This window comes from Phalangium opilio, unplaced genomic scaffold (assembly GCF_054372755.1).
Source record: "Phalangium opilio isolate 3A_F unplaced genomic scaffold, DU_Popi_V2 ptg001170l_1, whole genome shotgun sequence".
NCBI lineage: Eukaryota > Metazoa > Arthropoda > Arachnida > Opiliones > Phalangiidae > Phalangium > Phalangium opilio.
The window spans coordinates 13,462,406-13,490,148 of NW_028324255.1; the positions used below are offsets into that span (position 1 = coordinate 13,462,406).

The 27,743-nt window shown below is 38.0% G+C and overlaps 2 protein-coding genes across 3 annotated transcripts; both read left to right on the forward strand.

Annotated features, from left to right (window-relative positions):
- Window positions 1-695: 695 nt before the first annotated feature.
- On the forward strand, window positions 696-19,950 carry LOC149587393 (uncharacterized). Of its 2 annotated transcripts, XM_089863637.1 has the most exons (7): window positions 697-923; window positions 1,086-1,321; window positions 3,296-3,695; window positions 6,603-6,879; window positions 8,267-8,404; window positions 8,471-8,631; window positions 19,282-19,950. In XM_089863637.1, exons 2-7 carry the CDS (start codon window positions 1,104-1,106, stop codon window positions 19,513-19,515), a joined length of 1,428 nt encoding a protein of 475 aa, XP_089719763.1. In that variant the 5' UTR covers window positions 697-923; window positions 1,086-1,103; the 3' UTR covers window positions 19,516-19,950. The 2 variants fall into 2 exon arrangements, with proteins under 2 accessions (XP_089719762.1, XP_089719763.1); XM_089863636.1 differs by having other exon boundaries at window positions 696-923; window positions 8,267-8,631.
- A 3,704-nt stretch (window positions 19,951-23,654) lies between these two features.
- LOC149587394 (uncharacterized) lies at window positions 23,655-26,216 on the forward strand. Its single transcript, XM_089863573.1, has 2 exons — window positions 23,655-23,756; window positions 24,701-26,216. The coding sequence occupies exons 1-2, from the start codon at window positions 23,704-23,706 to the stop codon at window positions 26,214-26,216; spliced, it is 1,569 nt and encodes a 522-aa protein (XP_089719699.1). The 5' UTR covers window positions 23,655-23,703.
- Window positions 26,217-27,743: the final 1,527 nt, after the last annotated feature.

The window sequence follows — 27,743 nt, forward strand, 5'->3', positions numbered from 1 at the left end:
ACTCTGGTTACCCTTGAATTTTATTAGTGGTCCAGTGGACCACTGACCCCCCTCCGATTTAATTTATAAGAAGGTCCAGGCAATATATAAACTGGTCATTTGCCCTGTGCCACCGCCTTATTTCCCACGCTGCTCCTAATGTCCGTAATAACTAGGCCAAAAATTAATAAACATAAACTGGTTTTGGACATGGAAGTGTTTTATTTCCCTGACTGCTCAGTGCTCACCAGGGCTGGAAATAAGATAGCCAAAACCACCTCGAAAAATAACACCGGGGGGGGGCACTGTAAAAATGCTTTAAAAATTTGCTGGGCCAGTTTAAAGATTATAAATGCTTTGTGGTCTACTGGACTTGTGGCCACTTAATTATTAAAAGCGTTCTAAATGTTAACAATTTCAGTGGCCAATGCCTGAGAAGAAAAGCTTTGCTTTAAACTTAATGTGGTCAGTAGCCAAGCTGTTTAATTAAATAAAACAGGACACTTCCTCCAGAGATTGTATCATTAAAATCTATTGCCCAATTTAAGTTAGCACTGAATCAGTACCTCAAATTATAATGCCCCGTATCATGTGCCTAAGGTTTTCTCATACACCCTAGCTCGACATTCCTCCACAGGAGCAAAAAAAAAAGAGGCTTTTAATAGCTGAAATGCGTGATCGAGTGTGCTAATCAATCCAAAAAAAAAGGAAAAAAAAATACAAGCCAGTAGCCACGAGCTTCGAAGTTTCCCGCGCATTTAAAACGGCCCAAGTCCGCCATTCAATGATTCACGTGAGATGGATCTCATTCTCGTGGTATTCGATTGTTGACAACTTAAATTGTTTTGTATTAAGACTCAAAAGAAGTTGAAAATAAGAATCAACCATCAAAACAACTACGTAAAACTTTGAAGTGATAGTAACTCTATTTTATTCGATAAAAGGTAAGCATTATGTAAGGTCTCTATGACAAATTTGACATTTACTTCTATTAATATCCCCTTTTTAAAATGCATAACTCCAACCCCCCTTTTCCACCAAACTTAAAGTGGAAACCCCCCTAACCAAACGTAACTAACAGTAGTAATTTAAACTCTAATTTTTAGGCTAAAAATATATGCATTATGGAGTACATGGTGGAAGCCAATATTTCTCGAAGATCATTAAATGCATCTAGGTTTTTGAGCCTCTTGGATGAAAATGCTGAGGATTTTGATCTCCAACCTAAAGTATTAAAGGATCGGAACAGGAAAGAATTTAGCAGCAGTACACCCGTTCCATTGAAACTAACTAGGAAAAAGAACAAATCACCGCTTCTCTCTCCAATTGCTTCCCCACCAAGGTACACGAATGGTTATATACCAAGATGGGGCTTTTAAATTCTGCTCTTGTTACGTTTTACTCGCGCAAGATTATGTATTAAACTTGGTAATAACAAACACAGGCGCACATTTAGCCACTCATGATTTAACAAATAGCCATCGGTAACACAATTTACTATGAAATGTTAAAAATAAAATAGTTGTCATTGATAAAGAGGTACCGTGACAGTTCTTGGTCACGCCTCTTACCTTGGATCAGGGGACCATATTTGCAGTGATCAGCTACCAATATTGACTTATATCATGTAACTCTTGCCTTGCTATAGCAGTATAGGGAGCTATTAGCTCACCTAGTTCCAAAAGTAATCCAATAACATACAGTCCCTTAGTAATAGGGACCTGCCAGAGAGGTGTTGCTTAAGATGGTTCCTCCTCTTTCCACCAAAATGGTGGCAAACTACACAGTAAAAGACAAGTGGGGGAAGGCTTCTGATTGGCCAAGTGACGGTCTGACGCTTAGTGGGGGGAGATTTTCACCCCTTTGCCCACTCCCAACTGCAGTATTTCTGTATGAAGTAGGGTTCTGTACAGGGTTCATACAAACCTAGAAAAATCAGGGAAATAAATAGTTGACAAAAACCTCAGGGAAATTTCGAATTTTTAGTAAAATTCAGGGAAATTTGTGTCAAACGGGGGCCGAGTAATTAAGCAAAATGCAGGGTTCGTACGGAACTTGGAAAACTTGGATAAGAAAGGGATATGGAAAATAGGGGGGAAAACCTGGATAAGTCAGGGATATGGAAAATAGGGGGAAAACCTGGATAAGTCAGGGATATGGAAAATAGGGGGAAAACCTGGATAAGTCAGGGATATGGAAAATAGGGGGGGGAAAACCTGGATAAGTCAGGGATATGGAAAATAGGGGGGAAAACCTGGATAAGTCAGGGATATGGAAAATAGGGGAAAAAGTCAGGGATTTGAAAATTTTTCCCTAAAAATCAGTGATTTCGTTTGGTATATCAAACCATGATTGCTTCGAGCAATGCCAAATACGAGCCAGGTGTGATGAAGTGGGCTCTGGTAAACACGTACTTAAAATGGTCAGGGATATTGCTAAAATTTGGTTAGGGATAACCTGGAAAAGTCAGGGATTTTCAATGTAAAAATTTTGTACGAACCCTGAACTGTTCGTGAACATTCCCTCCATAGGATTAACATTACACTATACTTTGGAGGCTCATAACTCTGGTTGTACTAGAGATACGGGGATGTCCTTTGAGTATGTAATAGCAGAAGTATATAATACTTCTCTTCGAGAGAAGTGTACCACAAAGCGGGGTAAGTGTAACGTCATTCTTCCCATCATCCCTTAACATTTAGAGCAAGGTTACTAAACCATATCACATACGCGATAAATAGTTCCCTCATCATTACTTTATCAGCGTTTAAATATTTGGCAAGAGGCGCTTGTGCATTTTTGTCCCACCCCAAAACGAGGTTTGTGGGATGATTGCTGGGGATTTAGTGCCAAACAACTGTAGAATTCACCTTACGGTGCGATGCCTATTTGTAGTTTGATGAGCGGGAAAGCAAACTAAAAAGGTGAGCCTCTGAAGAATGACGTTACATAACTAAAGCATTAAGAGGATACAGAGTGTCATCCTTCTCCTATTATCCCCTTCTGGTAATAGTCATATATGCCCCCCTCCATCGTTAACATTTGCTCCATAGGATATATGGGAAAAAACCTGGAAATCTCAAGGAAATTTGTTTTCCAAAAGTTGTATGAACCCAGCTGTACCCTTAAAGCTGGTGTTTTTCATCTTCAGAACCTTTATATCCTGATTCTATACTTGGTGGCAGTCTTAGAAATTACATTAAGACGGCAATTAAACATTATTATTAGCTAGATTACAACTAAGAATAGGATTTAAAACGCTAGTTTAAATTAAACTCTAGGGGATATGGAAAAATAAGGTTAAATTTAATTTCAGGCCTCGACAAAAGCTAATGGAGCTGTCTCTACGAGCTAGAGCTGAAGCCAGAGCCGCTGCAGGTGCCGCTAAACCAACACCTAGCGTAAATGATCAGCCTCCAGCTAGAGAAACAACCGTATCTCCTAAACGCAGTGCCCAACGAGCTTTAGATAACTTGAAGGAAGCGGATGCTGATGGTGGCATTGCGAATCAAGAGCAGCCTGCTCGTAAAACTATGTCAAAACCAAGCACTTCGGCACTCCCTAGTAGACCTGTAGTGGTAAAAAGCAAAATCCCGGATAAAACTAAGCAAAAGTCAACCTTGAAAACCAAGGCTTCGAAAAATGATGGAGACCCCAGAGTGACGGATAAAGTTAAAGACAAGGAACCTCCAAAAACCAAGAGGTCCAAAGCTGAAGTTAGTGCCAATTTCATATATCTAATCAAAATTGTTTCGATTAGGGATGTCAACTTCCCTGAATAAAACCGGTTTTCGGTTAGCTGATTAATTTTAATGGCCGGTTTAACCTATCCTAAAAACTGGACAAAAAACCCTCCAGACGCCCCCATAGTCGAAGGGTGGAATTGACTGACCTGCTAAACTTAGCAAAGGCTTCTTTTAGCTCCGCCCTCGTGGGCGATTTCTGGCTGGTTCCAGCTTTTAGCAAGGTAAAATTTGTCGGTAGAATATTAGCCAGAGTGTTAGGGGCCACACAGGAGCCTAAGCTTGCTTTAAAATATTGTAGTAAACAGCACAATGTTCTCAATGACCAAAAATAGTTCCATATTAGATCCTACACAAATAGAATTTCATAACTCGGATTTTTCAAAATCCCTAAAATACTAATCTATAGTTAAAGGTTATGGTAACTAGAGAAATGTAAGGGGAATACCCGAATAACTTGGTCTCCTCCAGGTGGCTCTATATTCAGGTTTTTGTAAGGAGAGAGTATTTGTGCTCATAAGTCTAAGTTAAAAATGATAACGTCGGCCTTGGGTAAAAGCTAAGACCTTTAAATACAGATGTAATAGAATGGAGGTACAGCGCGTTGTTCTTTTAGGGCAGCGCCTCTAGCGCCACGCCGCGATCAATATTGAAGCTTTTTCGACTCAAGCCATAGCCATAACATGATCGAAAAGTTTCAGGACTCTCCCGCTATGGGCGATGTCATTAGAAGATCAGGGGTTTTGCCTTATCATTAGGGATGTCAACTTCCCAGAAAAAACCGGTTTTCGGTTAACCGGTATATTTAAATGGCCGGTTTAACCGATTCAAAAAACTGATCAAAAAAACCTGTTTTTAACCAGTCGTTTATGATAAGTGTTGAAAAATGCGTTACTGCAACGTAAACTCAAAGACCAAATACTAGTACCGAGTAGTTAGTACCAATAGATGTTAAGTAATGCCGTTTTCCATTGGCATTCTAGAATAGGCCAATGAAAAATTACTCGATAGATGGAGTAATTTTCTTGGAGTGAGAACGAAACTTCCTTTAAAATTGCATTATACGCATCTATGTCTCCTTTGATATTGCTCCATGGTAGTAGATTGTTAGCAGCCAACCGAAGCTAAGTAACATTAAGTGACGAAAAGGGAAAACTTTTAATTTTGTGAGTTAAAAAAAACCGATTCGGTTTTCGGTTTTTATTTTAAAAAACCGATTAAAACCGAAGAATTAAAAAACCGGTGCTCCGGAATTGAAAAAACCGGTTTTCGGTTAAACCGAGCGGTTTTTGACATCCCTACTTATCATTCCAGTCCATCTGTGTGAGGTGAGATGTATTGGTAATGATGATGGGCGACCTGCGGCACCGCAACTCTCAGATTGTACCTCGCGCGTAGGCGATTGTGCTTAGCGCCACTGTATTTGTAAGAGAACTAGCTTCTATTTTTAAGAGAGAGGGAGCGTGCTTTACAATTCCGTCCGGTACTACCCTGCCTAGCCACTGAGGATGCTGGGAGGACTACGGTGCCGTAGGTGGGGGTGAAGAGGCAGCGCTATAGGTATGGGGTTTTCTTCTCCATCCCTCTCTCCTTCAAGGTTTAATGGTCTTAGGTAAAAGTTACCCTTAAACAGGGTTCGTACGGAACCTGAATAAGTCAGGGATATGGAAAATAGGGGAATAAGTCAGGGATTTAAAATTTTTCATAAAAAGTCAGGGATATGTCAGGGATTTCGTTTGGTATGTCAAACCATGCTCCGAGCAATGCTAAATATGAGCCAGGTGCAGGGCTCCCACCATGTCCCTAAAATACCTAAAACCCCCTATTTTTTTTGAGGTCCCTAAACCACCATAGAATTGTGATTTGGTCCCTAAATCACCATGTTCCTAGTTTAATGTGCCATCAGCTTATAATATTCAACCCAAAGTCTAATTTACACATTTATATTTCTAATTTCATTGAAAAACGAAAAAAGAGTGATTGTTAAGTGTGATAGAATTGTGATAGATAAAACGTAGTAATGTAATAAACAAAAACTAAGTCAGTTTTATGATAAAATATTTTTAGAAATATCTGACTTTGTCATTTTGTGAAAACAGGGATAGATTGGTGAAAAAATAAGTTCATTTTGGTTCCTATTTGGTCGCTAGTTTAAAAAATTCGGTGCCTATTTCACCCTATTTCTAGCCTAAAAAATCCCCTATTTCCCTACTTTTTTTTAAGATTTTGGTGGGAGCCCTGCAGGTGTGAAAAATGGGCACTGGTAAATACCTTAAAGTGGTCAGGGATATTGCGAAAATTTGGTCAGGGATAACCTGGAAAAGTCAGGGATTTTCAATGTAAAAATTTCGTACGAACCCTGTTAAAAATAGACCCTTTTCAAAAGTAGGGCCTCAGTATTGTCTGCTTGATAAGACCCAAAGACCTTATAGATGGCTCAAAAGATACCAGTCCATCAAGTTCCGTTGTTTATAGCCATAGCTGACGTTGTTCGGTCCACATATCGGATGTTCCGTCTTAAGAAAAGAAATGATGGCTAATATTGTAAATTAACCTATACAGACCGATATTGATGTTACTCAATTATTTAACTTAAGTTCAGAGGGCTAAGTGGTCGTTTTCGCCCAATGAAACCAAGATCAACCGATTATTAACCGATTTATCGGTAAATTAACTTTGAATCAGTTATAGATAGTTAGGATGTTTGTCACCGATTAACCTAAGATCGGTGGGGCCCATCACTAGTTATTACAAAAGTAATTTAAATCTTTAAATCAAATAGTAATCAAATGTATTATTTAATTGTGAATTATGCGCTATTGTTGCGTAGGAGAATCTACCAGGTTCAAATAATTTTTACTCTTTATTAAATGTTTCTAGAATCGAACTGAAACTCAACGTAATTTGAATTCTCAAATCCCGAAACGAACTTCAGCTAGAGTTAGCGCTAAAAGTGTTGAACCGAATTACGCTGATGATTTGGAAATTGAAGAAGATAATAATCCATCGCCCAGGAAAAAAGCAAAGCCATCTACAGCTAGATCGAGCCAAAGAGGGGTTGAGGAACGGAATTACCAAGAAGATTTGGAAGATCAAAATGAAGATGGTCCATCACTCGCGAAGAAAGTGACCAGTAAGAAATCAGCAAGTGATAAAGGTAAGTTTGATCATGGCCAACTTAGATTACCAGTGGTAGAAGGCCTGCCAGCTTCACCCGAGCCCCATGTTAAAAAACGACTAGCAAAAGCGCCCCTAGTTCCGACTTTCGCCGTTAGGTGCGCTACCAACCCAGTTTTCCTCGTAATGCTTTTTCTATGGGAAGAAAAATTCGGAAGTGGACTTGGTTTTGGAGCATTTTTAATATATTTACCAATTTTTTTCGTGGCCGAATTTTAAATGAGAAGTCAAGTAAGTTTTAATTTATATTTCGAGACCAATTTCATAATTTTCCGTCCGTTATTTGACGAAGAATCAACATTCAAAGTCGGAGTTCTTTTTAAGGCGGAGAAATGCGCCGTTCCGAATTAAGCCTTGGTCTGAAGGAAGTTTACATTAAAATTTAGTGGCGCCGTTGAACCAAGGCTTAGGTTTTCCGAGAAATTTAATTTCTCCGCCTTAAAAACATTACTCCAACTTTGAGTGTTGATTATTCGTCAAATAACGGACGGAAAACTATGAAATTGGTCTCAAAATATAGATTAGAACTGACTTGACTTCTCATTTAAAATTCGGCCTCGAAAAAAATCGGTAAATATATTAAAGGAATAGCGACCTGATTTAAAAATTATCTCAAATCTAAAGAAAACCTTACTTTTTTGAGAGTTTAAACTCTTCTGATTCCAAAAATATGCTTGATAAATATTTAAATATGAGGGAAAACACAGAAAAAACACTTCGAAAACTTGAAATTTGGGGCCAAAAGCAAAAAGATTTTTGGCGGGTTTTTCTCCTTGCTACGTCACTCACGGCATCTCGCGAAAAAAGCCAAGCGCGAGCGCCCGAGACTCCCGAGTATACCAATGCCGTGCGAATCTGAATAAAATAGGCTTAACGCGGCGCTGAGACACTAACAGGCGTCACGTGAGCGACATCTAGAGAGAAAATTTCTCCTTACTACGTCATCAAGCGAAACAAAATTTTAACTAGACCTTTTCTAAACACAAAACTTTGATTGCAATTTTATAAATTTCTACGAAACCAAATATAGAAGTAAACATATCATAATAAACTAGATTTTGCAAGGATTTTTTTCGCATTTTAAGTTTGTGGATGACGAAAATTATGGCACTAACACTTTAAAAATGCTCTAAAACCGAGTCCACTTCCGAATTTTTTTTTCCCATAGAAAAAGCATTATGATGAAATCTGGGTTGGTAGCGCACCTAACGGCGAAAGTCGGAACTAGGGGCGCTTTTGTTACTCGTTTTTTAACATGGGGCTCGGGTGAAGCTGGCAGGCTTTCTACCACCGGTAATCTAAGTTGGCCATGGTTAGAGGATATTCAGGCAGTTGGAAAGGTCTTGAAGATATTTTTGTACGTCAAGGTGAAAACAGTGCCCGGCCAGCTATGAAAAACATTCGGAAAGACAACTCGGTTGGTGGTGGTGGTGCGAAAAGAATTTCGGTGGTCGCGGAACCAGGTTCTAGCGGTTATGTTAGCAATTTGATTTTGGATTCTGGAAGTGAGAAATCAGTATCCCAAAAAAGAAAGTTGTACTCCGGTGCAAATACCTTATTATTACCCCCAGAAAACGGTGAAGTTGAAAATGTTGTTGTCGCTGATGAACCTTTAGTGTTGCCAGGGAAGACGGGTAAGAGCAGGAGAAAATCGAATGTGCCAAAAAAACTGAATAAAGCCAAACCAGGATCTGGAGTTTTGAAAGAAATAAGACAACTTCAAAGATCGACAGTAAGTTCAAAACAATTCTTTATACAAACGTGATACAACCTCCATTTCTTCTCGCCTCCACTGTAAAAGCACTGCCTTCTCTAATACTAGGCCTTGCGATAGGAATAAAAGGGGGGGTTGGCAGTTAGGATTTCACAAATGGCGCTAGATGTCGCTTTTCTGAGGTTTTAAACTGGCGGCAAATTCAAAACTATGGGAAATTGTTAGCAACGACGAAGTGTAATCTGCTAAGTTCGGCTCGAAAAAGAAAGCAAAAAGCCGGTCAATTAACCGGTTCATGATGCTGAACGGTTTCCGAGTTCAAAAAATACTAGTTTGAATTTGGTTTACGTTTTGACACGTGTCAATGGCGTCTGCATGGAAATTTCAACCTATCACAGCCCTTAAGTTTTTCCCGAAAACTGCCACTGCCAATGAAATGCCTTAAGTTTGATTTGGATTGCCCAATGAGCGAGCTTGGGAGAGGTAGGAGGAGATTTCTTTGGCAGCTGAATTCGGACACAGACATTATAAACTCCAATATTTTAATTACCCACTTCTCTAGTTTAGCAGACGGTCTGCGCTGGACCAGGTTATTTAGTAGTTTAAAAAAATCCTTATTTCCCTTCTTGGTCCGCCATAAGCGAAAGACGTGACGTCATGCGAGACTGCGCAGTACGAATTTACTTTCGTCATCGCGAAAATTCACCTCAGAAAAGAGCCATCTAACGGTTACTAAGCGCAAATTCAAAGTGTCACATAAAAAAATGCTTCTGTCGTACATTTTCAAGGCCTAGTATTAGAGTTGGCAGTGGTAAAAGGATGGATAAAGAATGGCGTATTCCATTTACCCACACCAGGAGTTAATTATATGGTAGTTAGTTACTAAGAACAATTAATGCTTTTCCAAAACTCTTTTTTAGAACATATGGGGTTGAAAAGTCGAGAGGTGATGGATGACATTAGAGAGAACATTTTTTTTTTAAAGATTTTTTGATAACACCATAAATACATCACGTCAGAAGTCCATTAAATTAGCCAAGGAAGTAAACAATTACAATAGCTGGTATAGCGTACGTCTCTGCTGGGGTAAGAACAAGAACTCCTTCTAGCTCCATGGATGGGGGTTAAATTTTTCCCCTTTCCTAACACTGTTAGAAATCTCGAGCTCCCCTCTAAGAAGTCTTTCTTGACGTGAGCGGGGCGTGACTTCTTCAGCCCATGAACGCTGGATCTTTAAAGGGTAGATTGTTTGCTTTATAAAAAAAGATAAAAAAGGAACGGCCATGGTTGTTAAATAGATTTTTCATTAGGTTTATGAAGAGTCATAAAAAAACTGAATGACCTTGACTGTTCCAAAATTCACACCCCCCCCCCCCCCATCCTCTCTCCTGATTCTATGCTAAAGAGGGCTCGGTTTTACTGTGGAAGGGGGCGTTTCCGGTCCCTTTAGAGATCCAGCGTTCATTTTCAGCCAATAGTTTTTTCTCTCTCGATAGGGCAAATTTTGCCGTAAGAGTCGCACCTAAACCGGAGATCTGAGAAAAATTATCGCGAGGTGGCGAATGTGTCGCACTTCTTCAGTATTACTACAAAAGAGAGGGGAGTCCCAAACCCCGCTTTTGGTTACTTCCTAGGCTAATTTAATGAACTTCTGATCACGTCAAAATTCGAATTTAAAAATCATTCACTAGCCTCTGCTAGTATCAGCAAGATCTCATTCAAGTAAAGAGAGAACGTTCGAGTCAGTCTAATCCACTTCCATGAAGTCAGAGCATGGATTAACTAACGCTAGGGATTGTTCACTAACCGTGTTTCCCATGTATTGCTATCGCCAACTACATGTTCCAAATTATTCCTTGATTCCCCTCCTCATTCCCCCAATTTATTGGACCAAAACGGATGTAGATATAGCGCCATCTCTTGGCAAAATAAATCGTTTTTGCCCAATTTAGGCAGGATTTCTATTTTGACGTCATAGAACACGTGATATTTGGTCCAATTTTCTTATAACTTCCTGTTAGGGATAGTAGCTACTGCTAGGGGGCGTTTGGAACATGCGTGCGTTATCTTTTGAGGGGAACGAACTATCTCTAGCGTTAGTTAATCCATGGTCAGAGTTATCTTTGTTTTCTGGGAGGGGCCTAGTTTAAGTCGGTTTACCGCTCCACCTAGCGACCAGTAGCGACTCAAAGACAACAATGTTAAGTATTAGTATAAGATCCAGATTAATAACATGGGATTGGCCTACTTAAAAATATATTTATTATCAATCGGGGTAGGGACAGATGAAAATAACGTGAATTTTCTATTAAAATATGGTTATTTACCTGAAGTTTCAAACGTAAGCTTTGGTTGGTCTGGCACTTAAGGAATAACTATAGATAGTTTTACACATGGAGGATTCATACCATTTACACCAAGGAAGCCGGGCTATCTGGAGGACAAAAGCAGACGGGTTTTTGTTCGCCAGATAGCCCGGCCTCCTGGTGTAAATGGTATGAATCCTCCATGTGTGAAAACTATCTATTGTCTATTTCACTATTTACTATTCAGTCTATATTTATATCGACATAACCAGCACTATCAACTGTTGCTCTAATAAACATTTCTACTAATTCTGTTCAGCCTCTCTCACATGGAGATCGAGAACGACAATTTCGATAAATAATGAATGGATAGTCCACCAGGCGGTGTTAGTGTGTCGATAAAATGGCGGGATTTTTTTTTTAGGGAGGGGCTTAGGTAGTACTTGATGGTAGCGAAGATGAAGGTAAACTCGAACGTTCTCTCTTTACGTGAATGAGATCTTGGTATCAGACAAGATAGTATACAGATTGCTTTAGAAATATAATACGCCTCACTTCTGGATCTTCTTTAACGTCTCCACAGATTTAGCAAACAATCTGTACTGATCTGTCTTTTTATACATGCATATCAGTTGCGAGGCCTCGGTAAATTGGAAAAAAGAAATTCGAACACTAAAGCCTGGTTTTCACTGCCGAAAATTTCACGGAACAGTAAAAAAAATCTGCAAAATTTTGCGGAAAATTCCTTAAAAAAACGGCGGAATAACGTTTTCGCTCAAACTTGTAATATGAAGGAGTGCGAGCTCGTAGAGACCAAGGCTTACCAGTAATATTGAAAATGCACCTATCGATTTTCTTAGAATTTATTGTCTTTTTAAAAACGTTAATTGTTATCACATAAATAACGATTAAAGGGAGGGTGAAGTAGAAAATCAAGTGATTTTTTATCGATTCTTCAACTAATTATAAGACCAGTCTGCATAGTGAAACATTCAGGAAATACTTCCGAATGATTTTTAAATTCAAATTAAGTTCAGATTTTAAGGATAATTTTTAATAAGGACCTCTGACCAATCGCGTAACGCCCTGCCTTTTTATTAATAAAATTCTCGTGGCATGTTCCGTGTCGAATGAAATTTAGCGCGAGATTTGATAAAATTCGCGCGAGACGTGATAATCGTGGCGCGAGACATGGAACGTGCCACGAGAATTTTGTTAATAAAAAGGCAGGGCGTTACGCGATTGGTCGGAAGACCTTCTTTAAAATTTTCCTTAAAATCTGAACCTAATTTGAATTTTAAAATCATTCGGTGTTATTTCCTGAATGTTTCACTATGCAGAATGGTCTTATAATTAGTAGAAGAATCGATAAAAAATCACTTGATTTTCTACTTCACCCTCCCTTTAAGCCAAACGTCTTTAACAAATCGTTAACTATACATTTTTATAAATTTAACTCGATCACACAAACGCCTTCAATTAAAAAAAAATGGCGTCGAAAAAAAAAACCTCCAGAGCCGACCAAACCCAAGCCTATGACGTCACGCATTCGTCGATTTCTATTAACCACCGCTTTCCTTTCTGCAAAATTTTGCGGCAAGTTACCTCTGGCGTTTTGGGCCAGTGAAAACCAGGCTTAACACTTCTGAAAACTCCCCAGATTAGTAAATGGAATACTCTATAAGTTAATTTAGTGAGACCACAACGCTTTTGTCATGTTTACGTCTATAATGATGTATAACAAATAGAGCTCGGCATTTTTTATCTATTATCCACGAATTAGTGGATAACCGATAAAAGTTGTGGATATAATACGATTTAACACGCAATTTCTGTGGATAATTTTCGAGTGTGCGTGGATAAATATAAAATGAAGTGGATAATGGATAGATAATGCCGACCTCTAATAACGCAGGGTTGCCACGGGTCAGGGAAATCGTGGAAAAGTCAGAGAATTCTAAAATGGGCCGAAAATATCAGGGAATTTTAAAAATTTCAGCAAAGTCAGGAAATTTGATTTTAGTGGGTAAAATTTCTGGGGATAAGTCTTTATTGAAACAAGATTGGAAGTTTCTTGTCATCCTCTCTTAACACAGAAAACTCTAGAGCAATCCTAAAAAATGCTGTCTAGAATTGTTTATAGTTAAAATGTTTCTTAATCATTTTGGTGCAACAAATACATTGAAAAACTTAATGAAGAGAGTTTATTTAATTATAAGCACTTAAAACGTGCTGTAAACATTTGCACTTTCGGCCTAAAAAGTTCAGGGAAAATCTCAGTAAAAGTTCAGGGAAAATCTCAGAAAAAGTTCAGGGAAAATCTCAGAAAAAGTTCAGGGAAAATCTCAGAAAAAGTTCAGGGAAAATCTCAGAAAAAGTTCAGGGAAAATCTGAGAAAAAGTTCAGGGAAAATCTCAGAAAAAGTTCAGGGAAAATCTCAGAAAAGGTTCAGGGAAAATCTCAGAAAAGGTTCAGGGAAAATCTCAGAAAAGGTTCAGGGAAAATCTCAGAAAAGGTTCAGGGAAAATCTCAGAAAAGGTTCAGGGAAAATCTCAGAAAAGGTTCAGGGAAAATCTCAGAAAAGGTTCAGGGAAAATCTCAGAAAAGGTTCAGGGAAAATCTCAGAAAAAGTTCAGGGAAAACCTGGAAAAGTCAGGGAATTTGGTTCTGAAAATTCCGTGGCAACCCTGTTTTAAACGAAAGCGTGCTCCACCCACAGAAGGTTTTCATGCAAGAGACTTTGAAACCAGTCTGAATAGTTTTTTGCGAATGTCAAATATATTGTACAAAATAATTATAGTTTTTTCTCATGAAAGATTTGCTACAGTAGTACAGTTAGCAGCAATTTATACATTACGACCATATTAAGGCTGTTCTAAAAAGTTTCAGAGTGTCTTGTGTGAAAACACGCGGCATATTAAGGTATTTTCACCTTTGAGAATAGAGTTGGATGGAGAGGAAATCTCTATGCATACAATCATAAGTTTATAAGATGTGTTACATAAGTATAACACTACTTGTACTTAAATGCTAGAGACTTAATAAGAGCTAGTTCCATAACGACATGAGAATTAACTACACTCCATTTTGCAGTCAATCTCCTATTTATATTCTCGTAAAGTGACGCCTAGTGAGGCCTCGCGAGAATCTGTGACGTTTCACCCACGTCATTTTATGGCATTCCTTTATTAGCCAGTGACAAACATATTGAACATATCAATTTATGATCAAATACCAAAAAAACGGATTTATGTAGGAAGAACGTTGATGGGAGTGGCTTATAATTTCAAAACTCGCGCTCGCCATCTATCGGCCTTATTCTCGTATATTTTGGGCTTTAAATATAGATACATAAGGCAAGTAAATTATAATAATAACTTATAAATGTACTACAATAATAATTTTAGTACAAAGAAAGTGTTGTGGCGAAATGTTAAGCAGGGTGCTTAAGCGGGAGAACGGAGAGGTAGGACTTTTAAACCCGACTGAAAAAGTCTAAAAGCCTTTAATTAATTTTGGGCAATTAATTAAATCAAATGTGGTTCGGACTGGGTGCTTATTTGCGCAAGAATGTACGCAGAGACGAGATGAAATAAAACAAATTAACTTTAATTATTAAGGTAAAAAAAATACTTATTCGATTTACGATTTACATTGTTTGTAACGAAAGTTTCCCACAGGCGGGACAGAGAGGTTATTTGGACCTCTCGAGCGGAGCCTCCGAAATGAACTAGGCCCATGCATGTCAAATTTTATGTGGGGAAATGGCCATTTTGTTAAGGATAATATTTTCACCATATGTGTGTACGAGATGGCGCTTATATTGCCGTTGTGACAGGGGTCTTCCTTAAATTATCGTTGATATTTTAGGGGTCAGTCATAAAATTTTTGTGATAGAGAAAAGAGAAAAGTTTCATCCTAAAATTAACGTAAATGTTTTTGGGGCTATTCACTTTTTATTGAATCTTTCGGTTAGATGGTATTGATGAAAACAAAATGAATTATTTCAATTAAAATAATTCAGTAAGAGTAATAAAAACGTATACTTACAATCCGCGACCTTGGCCCAAATACTTAAGCAGTCGACAGGGTCACGGGGTTGAACTTTCTTTATTTTACGGTAATATAAGCGCCCCCAAGCGTAAACCACGGCGAACTAAATTGGTTAAAGAAAATATTCTCGCTTCGCGACACGCATGGGCCTAGTTCATTTCGGAGGCTCCGTCTCGAGTCAAGGTATAGTAGAGAGACTTAAAAGTGAAAGTCAGGGTTCTTCGTGGGTGAATTTTGGGCTCATCCCTATTGGCCAGAAATGCCCAGCTAAAAGTTTCAAAACTCCATATAAGGAGATATTTTTTTTGAAGAAAGCGAAAGGCGAGGTGTACCTAGCGCTTGACTGAGAGTCTCGCATTCCTGGCCACCGAGGAGCTAGAGCCCTCTCTCCTAAAGGGGTAAACCCCACGAAAACCGGTGACTCACTTTAAAGTGTACAGAATAAAGAAATGCAAATATAAAGAGTAAAAAAAAACGTTTACAAAATTTCGATACATTGAAAATAAAAATACATGCAAATTAGATTTTAAACATATTTAGAGATTAATAAAACATTTAGTGAAAATATCTTTCTACAGAAAGAAAATCCAGATACTTAAAAGTAAATATTTGAAGAAAGAGAAAATACTTAAAAGAAAAAAACATCAATTATATATATTCTTAACTTTAAAACTTAATTCCACTAAATCGGGAGTTATATCGCATTGTTGTCCACATTCCTTTTTTACCACGCGCAATTTCGAAATAAATAAATAAAAAATTATTTAACCACGAAAATAGAGAATGAGATTTTCGACCACTAGAAGTCGCCACATACAAAATTTGTGGGTGGAGTCAAAACATGAGCAGACGAATTTTCTCAATAAAGTATGCGAGGAAGGTACAGTACTAGAGGCTAAAGCCATGATCCGACGTTCTTAGTACATAAATCCGGTTTTGCAAATACTGATTAATGTAGGATAAATGTTGCAGAATAGCTCTAGCCTCTGGTACCATCCTCATATACTCAATGAGAAAATTTGTCCGCTTATATTTTGGCTCCACCCACAAACTTTGTATACCGCGACTTCTTGGGGTTTAAAATGTAATTCATATCTCTATTTTTCGAGGTTAAATTAATTATATCGAAAATGCCTGCAGCGGTAGAAAATCAAAAGCGGATAACAATGGAATGTAACTTTCGCTTTATTTGAATGAATTTTGTAACTGACGATTTCATTAAAGTTTCGTTATATCAGAAGTAGGATAAGGGACTAGAAGTACTGAGCTAACCAAATTCTTCACTTGGCGAAAGTGAATGTTCTTGATAACACAAGAACGGTTGGCCCTCTAGTAGCGGTTTCAGAATTTCCCCTCCAAAACGTGAGACGCTCGTGGCGGTAGATGGCCAAACTAGATTCAAGAAGCCGCGTCGGTGTTCCGCAGCTTTAGGTTGAGGGGAAGGGGGTAGGAAATGTTTTTGGAACTCGACCAATTTTTTTCTCTCTAGTGTATGCGCGATGGAAGCGGCATAAAATCCTCAAATTTGTTCACTAGTGCCAGGATCTACTATCAATGCTAGAGCTCTTTACTTCTAGTCTCATCCTAGTTCTGGTTATATATATTTGGCTTTTACGTTACGCAGCGCCACTGGCGTTGGCTCTGGAACGACTCTTACAGAGAGTGGGTAACTTACGAAGGTTTGCGGAATCACCGCCAGTTCGCCACCTGACGGTGATTCTGTAAACATTCGTAATCAAGTTACCACTCTCTATGGGAGTCGTTTGTAGACTCTCCGCCAGTGGCGCTGAATAGGATAACTGATGTTGCTTTAAATGTATAGTCTTTTTCGCTTAGTACTAACCTTGCATCCTACCAAAGACCATTAAACACATATGGACTTGAAAGGAGATACGGGTGTCGCGTGTTTCTTTTAGGGCAGCGCCTCTCTAGCGCCACGCCGCGACCAATATTGAAACTTTTTCGACTCAAACGATAGCTATAACATGATCTATGAGTCTAAACGATAGGGGCGATGCCATTATGATTAGATAACAGGGGTTTTACCTTATCATTGCAGTCCATCTTCGTTTTAATGGTCTCAGATTCTTCCTTATTCATCTTTGAAGGCCAATAGGTGGCGTTAGCGAGTTTTGAAATTACGAGCCACGTCTCCCTTATAAACCTACACAGTAGTCGAGGATGGGTAGAAATCCAACATTATTCTTACATAAAGCCGTTTTTGATATAATATAGCCTCTGTATGCTTATCAACGGCAACATCGTCCTCTTACCATTCTCAGCATTTCGATAGGGTTGTACGATTGAACCGCTCCCGGTATATTCAAAATAACCTAGTTCTCACGCAAATAAAATAAGAAAAATAAAATTGGTAAAATTCCACAACGCCGTAGCCCTTGGTGAGGTATTCTGGGATATTTTCAAGGCGCACACATGCCACACAGCCTTATAACTCTCCTTCAAGCTTTTACTAGTCTATTTTGCAGTTTTCAACCACAATACGTGTTTAATGTGAATAGAGTAATATTTCATTACTAAGGTACAAACAGCCCACAAAAAAATAAACATTTAAATTTTTTTATATATTTTAGTGTAAGCATAAAATGCCCTCTACCGCCAGAATTATAGTTATGTCAATCACTGCCTCCTTCATCTATCAATGCCTGTGCATGTATTATTTTCCTTTGTCAAAAGTGATATTTTAGTTCGCCACAGTTTCCCGCTAGAGGCGCTATTTCTCAGACCTTTTTATACTCGAATTCTAGCGAAATGACGTCACGTAAAGTTTTATTCTTTACCAAATTTGAATGAAATGACGGAGATACAGCGAAATTTAGGTATAACGAAAAGGCAATCCTATTTGAACTAAAGCCCTCCCTAAAACAGGGCTGCCACGGGTCGGGGAAAACCTGGAAAAGTCAGGGAATTTGATTTTAGTGGGTAAAATTTCTGTGGATAAGTTTCTATTGTAAGAGTAATGAAAGTTTCTCCTCATCCTCTTTTAACACAGAAAACTCTAGAGCAATCCTTAAAAATGTCTAGAATTGTTTTTATAAAGTAAATGCCTTTAAAAAATCTCTTAGAATGTTATTTATAGTCAAAATGTTTCTTAGTCGTTTTGGTGTAACAAATACATTGGAAAATTTAATGTAGAGAGTTTATTTAATTATAAGTACTTAAAACGTGCCGTAAACATTCACATTTTCGGCCTAAAAAGGTCAGGGAAAATCTCAGAGAAAGGTCAGGGAAAATCTCAGAGAAAGGTCAGGGAAAATCTCAGAGAAAGGTCAGGGAAAATCTCAGAGAAAGGTCAGGGAAAATCTCAGAGAAAGGTCAGGGAAAATCTCAGAGAAAGGTCAGGGAAAATCTCAGAGAAAGGTCAGGGAAAATCTCAGAGAAAGGTCAGGGAAAATCTCAGAGAAAGGTCAGGGAAAATCTCAGAGAAAGGTCAGGGAAAATCTCAGAGAAAGGTCAGGGAAAATCTCAGAAAAAGGTCAGGGAAAATCTCAGAAAAAGGTCAGGGAAAATCTCAGAAAAAGGTCGGGAAATCTCAGAAAAAGGTCAGGGGAAATCTCAGAAAAAGGTCAGGGGAAATCTCAGAAAAAGGTCAGGGGAAATCTCAGAAAAAGGTCAGGGAAAATCTAAGAAAAAGGTCAGGGAAAATCTAAGAAAAAGGTCAGGGAAAATCTAAGAAAAAGGTCAGGGAAAATCTAAGAAAAAGGTCAGGGAAAATCTAAGAAAAAGGTCAGGGAAAATCTAAGAAAAAGGTCAGGGAAAATCTAAGAAAAAGGTCAGGGAAAATCTAAGAAAAAGGTCAGGGAAAATCTCAGAAAAAGGTCAGGGAAAATCTCAGAAAAAGGTCAGGGAAAATCTCAGAAAAAGGTCAGGGAAAATCTCAGAAAAAGGTCAGGGAAAATCTCAGAAAAAGGTCAGGGAAAATCTCAGAAAAAGGTCAGGGAAAATCTCAGAAAAAGGTCAGGGAAAATCTCAGAAAAAGGTCAGGGAAAATCTCAGAAAAAGGTCAGGGAAAATCTCAGAAAAATGTCAGGGAATTTGGTTCTGAAAATTCCGTGGCAACCCTGTAAAAGTAGCGCGAGGCACGGGCCTTTCTAAAATAAATAATACCGTAATGAATTGAATCGAATCTCCGTGAGTCAATTTTTCTGCTAAGAATAAAGTATGTTCCATGTTTAAACTACCGCCATCTAATGTGATTTATATACCCTACATTGGCGACATCTATCGCAATATTTTTGCACCCTAAAGCTAGAAACCTTCAAGACTCGGATGTTTTTATCTTTTTTAACAGGATCTTTTGATGAAGAAAGCTCCGTTTTCCCGCGTTGTAAGGGAAATATGTCAAAAAATGGAACGGCCAAACCTTTTTTGGGCTGGCACAGCACTGATGGCTTTGCAAGAAGGTGCGGAAGCCTACTTGATTACTGTTTTCGAGCAATCTTACCTTGTGGCTCAGCACGCCAAACGTGTCACTCTGATGCCAAACGATATGAGATTAATAAGCAGGATTAGAGGTTCCGTCTAAATTAAGCATGCTTTCGTGTTCCCTTTTTTTCATTTGTAATAACCTTAAAATTTTTAAAAATTGACTTGTTTACTATAATTAAAGCCATTTATTGCGCTCATTTTGCGTGACGTACTATGCACGCCCAGTGAATTTCAGTTCAGTAACACAGAACCTTGTATCGCGTTGAAAGAGTCATGTGTATGAAAAATTTTATTTTACAGCAAAATGTATCAGGTGACCCAATATTATGTGGTTATTTTATTTAAAGGGCGGCACCGGAGGCTTGTGGGTGCACTAGTTTTTAAAGAAGCGTAAGCAAGTCATCTGTGCGTGTATTCATAAAAGTCCCGCAAGCCTCTGGTAGCGTTCTTTAAAAGGTAAATGCAAGTTGCGTTTGTATCATTTGAAACTGTAAACATTTTATTAATAAAAATAAAGTTTTGAACTGTTTTATTTGTTTAGTACGCATGTAAGAAAAATCTTAGCACTTTTAATTATCTGGTTATGTGATTTAAGCAGATAATTTGTTTGAGGTTTTACCAATGAGATAGAATATTTACCGCGAAACACGTTGTTTTTATCAAGCACGTTTATCAAAACATGACAGCGCCATCTGTGAGCCTCTAGCGGAACTAATTACAAAACACATTGTTTTAATCAAGCACGTTTATCAAAACATGACAGCGCCATCTGTGAGCCTCTAGCGGAACTAATTACAACTTTTACTCGCTTATTTGCAATCAGAAACATCGTTATGGTTTTTATTTCATCTATTTATTAGATTAAAAAGGACTAAAGTTTTTATTATTTAACTCGCGTATTTTATTTAACACGTTTAAAAAACTATCTTGACAGCTTGTTACACAGATTATAGCAGCAGACGGTAATAAAAACGTTCTTCAAGTGATTAATAGGTGGCGCCACCCGTATTTGATAAAGATTCGTGCTCGACAAAAAGTGTATCGCGAAACGTCGATCTCGAGATCCCACCGTTCCCTCGTTATGACTCTAGGTTTAATACATATATTCTATCTTATTGGGTTTTACGCAGCATGTGATATTCGAATTTCGTCAAAAGAGCTTTCCGAAAATCAGGAAAGTAATTGTGGGTTAAAAGTCAAATGGCAATTTTGGGCGAGTCATACGGCATCCACTCCCTACAAAGATCGCACGCGCAAAGCAACACAACAAAGAATTAACGCCAAAGTCCTCACAGTCACGATTATTCCGTTGATATGCGAGTGATAGGTAGGACATTTAAAACTTGTTTTTTTCCGAGCCCAGGAACCTTTTGGGGCAAGGCATGTTGCTTTAGGAGCAAAGTGATTATAAGACTGCATTGTGGCCCACTATGGACGGTGAATGGATCGGCCTAGCTGTAAGACAGCATCTGAGTTGGCACGTTATGAAATAACGGAGTTTTTGTAATAAAATAATTTTTAAAAGGATAAATTATTTACTTCAATATTTTAAAAATAATGCTAGCAGCAAAGGCAAGGCACCCGCCGTTGCGCGTCTGAACGGAGTCTGAATATTTATTGGCCTTCCATTTTAAAATATGGCGGCAAATCGAATGCCAGAGCCTTAAAGCAAAGCGCGGGTCCAGTGGATCTCCTACAAGGCGACTTTCAAGGAAACTGCTGTCTACTAAACTTTAGTCAGTCAGTCAGAACTTTGCCTTACATAGATGTGCATAGTATTTCTACAATGTCGCCTAACTAATTGCGCAACCACTTCTTAACATCAACCTTTTTTTAGTACTGCGAATGGTCCTGTTATTTTACCAGACTTTTTCCTCAACATTTCATCTGCTTTAAAAAAATCTCTACAATAAATTACGCATTTTTTATTTTACTGTAGATGTGACTAAAAAAGATGACATGACACACGCGCTTACAGTACTTTGATCACCGAATGAAGAAAGGTCAGTCGCGATTTGAGCTAATCCACTCATACGATTTTGATTAAGTGCGATAGTGTTAGATATGCCTGAATTGCGCAAAGAAATAGTCTACTCTCTGATTATGTGCTTTTTCTCGTTCCACATAACCATCGCGTGCTCCTTGCTGTTTTTGTCGATTTATAAACCTAATGTGGCTCCAAAACGAGCGATATTCAACCAATGCGTGGGCTCTTTTAGTGTCTTGAGCGCTTTCAGCTACCCGTTCATTTTGTTGGCCGCTAAGCCTTGTCGTGTGAGAGTTTTGCGATGGTTACTGAGTTTGATTCCCGCCATTGGATTCTTCTTGTCCGTGGCTGGATTGTATTTTTCCTTGCACGATCCATCGTACCAATATCAGTATCAATTGGCAGTGGTACACGCGTTCAATTTATTTTTAATGGTTCCTGCTATCGTCACGGCTTGCGATTTGTGCGTCAAATTCTCCTTGTTTTCCTGGGCATGACGTACTACTATTACGCTTCGGAGAACGCGTCAGGCCGTTATTACTGGCCGGTACAGAGACAAATAGAATTGCTTTATTATATACTTTTGTAATTATACTTAAACGAATATTTTGTAAACTAAATCGATTTAAAGTTGTAATCCAATAATTTTGGAATTGGTCACGGAAATCTTAAACCTAAATTCAATACCGCTGTAACTCAAGTACCTGAACAAATTGATTAATATTTGAATTTTATTTCAGTTTTTATACGATATTTGTCATGGAATTAAGTTAACAATTAAATGTCAAATAAAGATATTTTAAATTCTAAATCTAACTCAGAAAGTTCTTTGTTTGGATAATTGTAATTCATGCGTAGTCGCAATTCGTTAACTTATAATTAAGCATCGTTTTATCGAATTTCAAAGTTGTATAAAAGGTTACTTTCTAACAAGTTTGGAAAACCAAAATATTACCTCTCCGAGCCAAACTTATTTACCTAGATATGACCAACTCCATGCCAACGTAAACGTCATATCTATTGAACTACTTCCCAAAGCCGCACGATTTCCTTAACAGGTTCATGAGAATGTCGACACTCTTGACTCTTTCAGATTCCTTCGTTTGTGTATTATCTTCAATATTAGTCCGTCATCATCAGTCAAAACGTAGATAGACGCTTCGACTCTCGACTTTGACGAGTCCAGATCTGTTCTTCATTATAATTATATTCAATTCTTCAGTGTGAAACTCCTCGAATGATCAATTGATGGTTTCGATAAAGGTTTTGCAATAGTCACTGGAACGACTCAGGTCCAGTGGAACGTTAGAAATGGGGGAGGAATATTCGGAAAAAATGGCGCGCAGTCTACGTCAGACGAATCAGGAAGAGCGACCGCCATTTTTCCGTGTATCTCTCTCTCCCATTTCTAGCGTCCCACCGGACCTGAGTCGTTCCACAGTTGACGGACCGATATATCTCAGATTAAGTATCCTCCCCCGCCCCCATCATGCTTGATCCCACATAGGTAGAGATGTGAAATTACCGTAATTTTTAAATATGGTAATTTACCGGTGAAATTACCGATTAAAAATTTGGAATAACAAAAATTACCGTCTTTTATGGTATTTTATATTTTCACGGGCTTATTACAGCAGTAATTTACCGGTAAATTTTAATATTACGGTAAGCTATAAATCGGTAATTTACACGGTATTTGGTAAATTACCGGTAATTTACAAACGGTAAAATATTGAAGGCTAAAATAATTTTAGCAACATCTTGGTAAAACGGTCTTTTATGCCATCTCAGTGTTGTCACAATTGCGAGCACACTTATTTTAGCAAATGTCAGTCTCAAATCAATCCCACCATAAGGTGAAATGTTATGACGTAATCACCCGGTTTTTTCTCTTTTAATAATGGTAGTAGTTTTTTAAAATTTCATATTGGGATAGGCGAGTGTCATGTAAATACGTCACCTCCAACAAACCCTCCTTGATGTGGTTTTCCATGGATTGGAGTAGTTTTACAGATGAACATATAGTTTCCTTAAAAATGCATTACATTGCAGCTAAAGCTCCTTAAATTTTCCTCCATTTTTTCTGATTGCACCGAGCCATATTATTTCTACAGTACTCGCGTAAAATTATTTTAAAAAATATTATGGCTAAAATCGCTAGGTTTAAAAAGTTACTTTTAAAAGCAAGAGATACTTTTTTATGTCTGTTGAAAATTGATTTTCGTTCCGAAGCTACATTTTAGTCGTAATTTTCCTAGAGGATAGTTTCATTCCACACGTCGTTCTCTCAATTTGAAAATGTCACCACCCAAGAAAAATACCAAATATATTCATCATGGCTCAATTTTTTCGTAAGTAAAACTTGATATGATATATAAATTCGAAGAGATTACCATTGTTTGTTCTTAAGGTTTTAATGCGCAGTCACAATTCGTTACTGAACTTGACCCAAGATAAACCGCATGTCAGTGACAGTAGGGAATGGTTCTAGAAGCGGTTGGGTTGAGTTTCCCAAAATGGGGTGGTTGACTGATTCCTTGCCATTAAGCCTGTTAAGAACTTTCTTTTTAGAGTCGGGTAGTTTGATTTAAATCAAGCAATTTGTTAAAAAACCATTTGATTAAAATCAAATATTTATTTATTTAAAAAATGTTTTCTAAGATTCCAAGGAAAGGTTTAGGAAACCTGACTAGAAAAGGCCTCTAATTAAAAACAATCATGGTTTTGGCATATTTCAGTTTAAGTTTTTCCCAGAACTACAAGTTTGTCTTGTCACTCATGTGGTCAATTTTAACTGGAGTAAGATTCGAAACAGGCTAGGAAATGAAATACTGGTCTAGTTTATTGTACAAGCTTTTGAATATAACAATAAGAATAACTCTGTAGAAAATATCTAATAGCTACTTAAAGACATGGTTATTTTTTTTATGGTTAATTTTGACTCAAAAGATTTCAGGTTGGTGATTTACTAACTAGTAGTTCAATAAAAATTAAAATATAAAAAAAAAAATCCGATTTAAATAAAAAAAAATAATTTGATTTTTTTTTAAAAAATCGAAAAAATCAAAAACCCTGCCTTAACATTTAAGCTTAATTATTAAACCTCGCTTTTAAAGTGATAGTTGTAAAACTATTGGCTTCTTAAAACAAAACAAAAAATCATCATCATGCAGGTATTTCATACGAGTGGTCTCAAAGAGGGTTTTGTTTCTACATAAAAAAAATTCATACACATTAGTATTTACTTAAACAGACGAAAAATCTATACTAATTTTCGATCTTTTACGATGAACAGTCGAATTTTACGTCGCCAAAGAGACAAGCCTGTTGTGTCGACATCCAGTTGCGTCGACTCACTCGATTTTCATATACAACCGCATGATCCGATAATTCGTACAGTTGGTATACCGGGACACCCTTTAACGATCATTTCTGATAACAAAGAAAATTGTATGGAAAAAGTGATTACCACAAAGATTAAAGCACGGAAATTGTCACTGCCCCCGCATAAGGATGACTTCGATCTCGACAAGGAATTGAGACGACCGCATTTCCTGAATAAAAAGAAAGGGCCGTCTGGAATCAACGCTGCCAAACAATGCACTGGAAATACTCTTAAAAGGCCTACGTCACAGCTAGCAGCCCACGAGTCTCCTTCGAATCCGCGGGATATCTGCATTGAACGACCTCAACAATATACCAGGGTGTCTTCACTGGTACCTCAATTTCGTCATGAACCTCCCATAGTGTTACACACCGAAATACAACGAAAAATGGCTGAGCAAGTCTCTCTGGTGCCTGAAAAATGCACCAATAAAGCTTCAACGGTGGCTAAAATTTTAAATTCTCAAGAATTACTTTATAAACCCTCTCAAATAACGCAGAAAATCACAAACAAACCTTCCGCGGGGCCTCAACTACTTCCATTTCCACATCAGAAATTTACTACTAAAACTTCAGCGCGACTTGGGCCTCTGCCTTCTTTAAATCAACCATCTTACTCCGAAGCAAAACCACCAGTGCGTCAACATCCACCACCACCTCAACACAAAAGCATCATTTTACCTCAACAGTTTGACAAATCATCATCTGAACCGTACGTTGAACGAGTTGCCGGTCAGTACGTATTTCGCGAACCTTACGCTATTAGTAACTCAGTGGATAAATCTTGGTCAATCCCAGATTCCTCTAAATTACAAGGAATTCAGCTTTCCAAAGATCAATACAGGGTCATTCACGATTGCAAATTTAAGCCCGAACTCGAACCATCGGTTGCTAGACAGTTTAAGCGACGTTATCAAATGCGTTCTGGTGTCTCCAATTCAAAACTTAACACAATATCGAGATGCGAGTATTCGAAACCAGTTATCGTTGATCGTTTGAGATATTCGAAACCCTTTGACTTCCCAACTATGGCTGACCGTTCGAAATCACTGACATCTCTGCACACAGATTCCTGTTGTGAAAGTATTCTCACTGAGCCCTTAAAGAGCCAACTATCAAAACTTCCGCCGTTTCAAGCCGGGGTCCCGTACGTTGACGAGCGAAAATGGCCCAAGGCGTGGAACTGCAGACCACGAGTGCGCGCCAATGTGATTGATAAATCAGAAATACCTCTTCGTCGACCCAAAGTTACGCCACAAATACAAGTAGGACAACGCCAAACTTCCAATAATGTCTCGGAGGAACTGGAACCCATGGTAAGGGAGGTGAATTTCAAGTTACCACCAAGGTCTTCTTGCGGTATGCATCCAAACGGAGCCCAGAAAAGTCGGTCAATGGTTGATTTGCGATGTTCTGTTAACTTCTAAGATAAATATCAGGGAGATTTTAAAATGTAGTTCAGTAAATCCATCAAGAATTGGGTTTTATCGCGTGGAATGGGATTTGAAGCTCTTATCTAACGTCATATTCCACTGTACATAGTAAAAGTAACTTCTGTAGAGATTTAAGTCTCTATTCGATAAAACGCTACGTGATTTTATATTTTATTGATTGACTTAAATAATATTGGTGAGCAACTCTAATGCACTTACAAAACTCAAAATTACATATAAAACACACGATTATAACTGTTTAAATTTGACTTTATTACCTGATTTTAAGGTAATTTACCTTTATGGTATGTTGTATACATTTAATGACCCTTAATGATTTAAGTATTAATTTTCTTGGCTTAGAAATCAATTGTTTTAAATGTATTCTAAATTAACTACATGCCTTAATTGGTTCTGTATCATGATCATCATAAACGTATTAAAATCATTTCAGGTTTTAAACAATTTCTTCGTGCTCTTCTTTTCGGGAAAATTTGTTAAGCAGTATCATAACTTTATACGATATTTTCCATAAGTATGACACAACCTATAGTTCGTAAAGTTAGTCTTACTGAGAGCTTGTTCGAGAACGACGCGAGAATTCGGTTTTGCAGTCTTTCTTCTAAACCCCATACAACGCCTCACCAGGCGTCGTTTTACGAGAATCTGACGATTCACCTACGTTACTTCATGAGAAGCTCTCAGTACGCAGCGACACACTTATGGAACATATTATCCTATGAACCTACGGTCGTATAGAGTACGAAATTTCGATGCTCAGGCTGGAATTCCTGAAAGTCAACGAGAAATATTGACTTATTTGGGGAAACAATACGTATTCGAAAGAGTTCCTGAATTTTTATTTTTTATTCTAATTTTTGTTTGTTTTATTTGATGTACCTTATGCTTTTGGGGGGTTACACAAAAGCCGACTTGGCTTAGCGACCTGATCCCTCAGTTCGAAATAAATAAATAAGCTATGAAGAATTTGTAACTTCTACGGGCCGGAGAAAATTCCTAAACTTGTAGTATAAAAAGCACACCTTGTAACCTTATTAATTTATTTATTTATTTAATTATTGATTGAAATGAATAATAGCCCACGAAGTCAACAATGTGACGTGTAAGTGGACAGCGTATATAGATACAATGGTCAAGGAGAAAAGAAAAAATGCGATTGACATTATCAAATACTAAGCACAGGTTGTTGATTTTGTGTCGTATGCTGATAGGGTCAATGTTGAGCGTGGAGAGACGTTGAGCGGCTGGGTAGTTACTAATTTTATGCGGGAACTTGGAGTAAGCATTTCGGGCCTTTTGTAATAATTGGATATCGGTTAATAAGTGAAGGGACCAAATTAGTGAACAACAGTCAATGAGAGGAAGGACCAATGAATTGTAGAGCGTTTTAATAAGGGGTATGGAGCTGAAGTTTAAGTTACGGCGAATTATTAGTGCTGTGCGAGTACTCGATAAGACTCGAGTACTCGATAAGAGGTTTTCTGAGACTCGAAAAAGTTT

What these genes read in the sequence shown, in the direction of transcription:
- LOC149587393 (XM_089863636.1), top strand. Translation starts at nt 1,104, where the DNA reads ATGGAGTACATGGTGGAAGCCAATATTTCTCGAAGATCATTAAATGCA. An exon ending in CCAAGAGGTCCAAAGCTGAA is followed by an intron (nt 3,696 to 6,602) that starts GTTAGTGCCAAT and finishes AAATGTTTCTAG; the next exon opens with AATCGAACTGAAACTCAACG. An exon ending in GAAATCAGCAAGTGATAAAG is followed by an intron (nt 6,880 to 8,266) that starts GTAAGTTTGATC and finishes TTGTACGTCAAG; the next exon opens with GTGAAAACAGTGCCCGGCCA.
- LOC149587394 (XM_089863573.1), top strand. Translation starts at nt 23,704, where the DNA reads ATGTCACCACCCAAGAAAAATACCAAATATATTCATCATGGCTCAATT. An exon ending in CATCATGGCTCAATTTTTTC is followed by an intron (nt 23,757 to 24,700) that starts GTAAGTAAAACT and finishes TACGATGAACAG; the next exon opens with TCGAATTTTACGTCGCCAAA.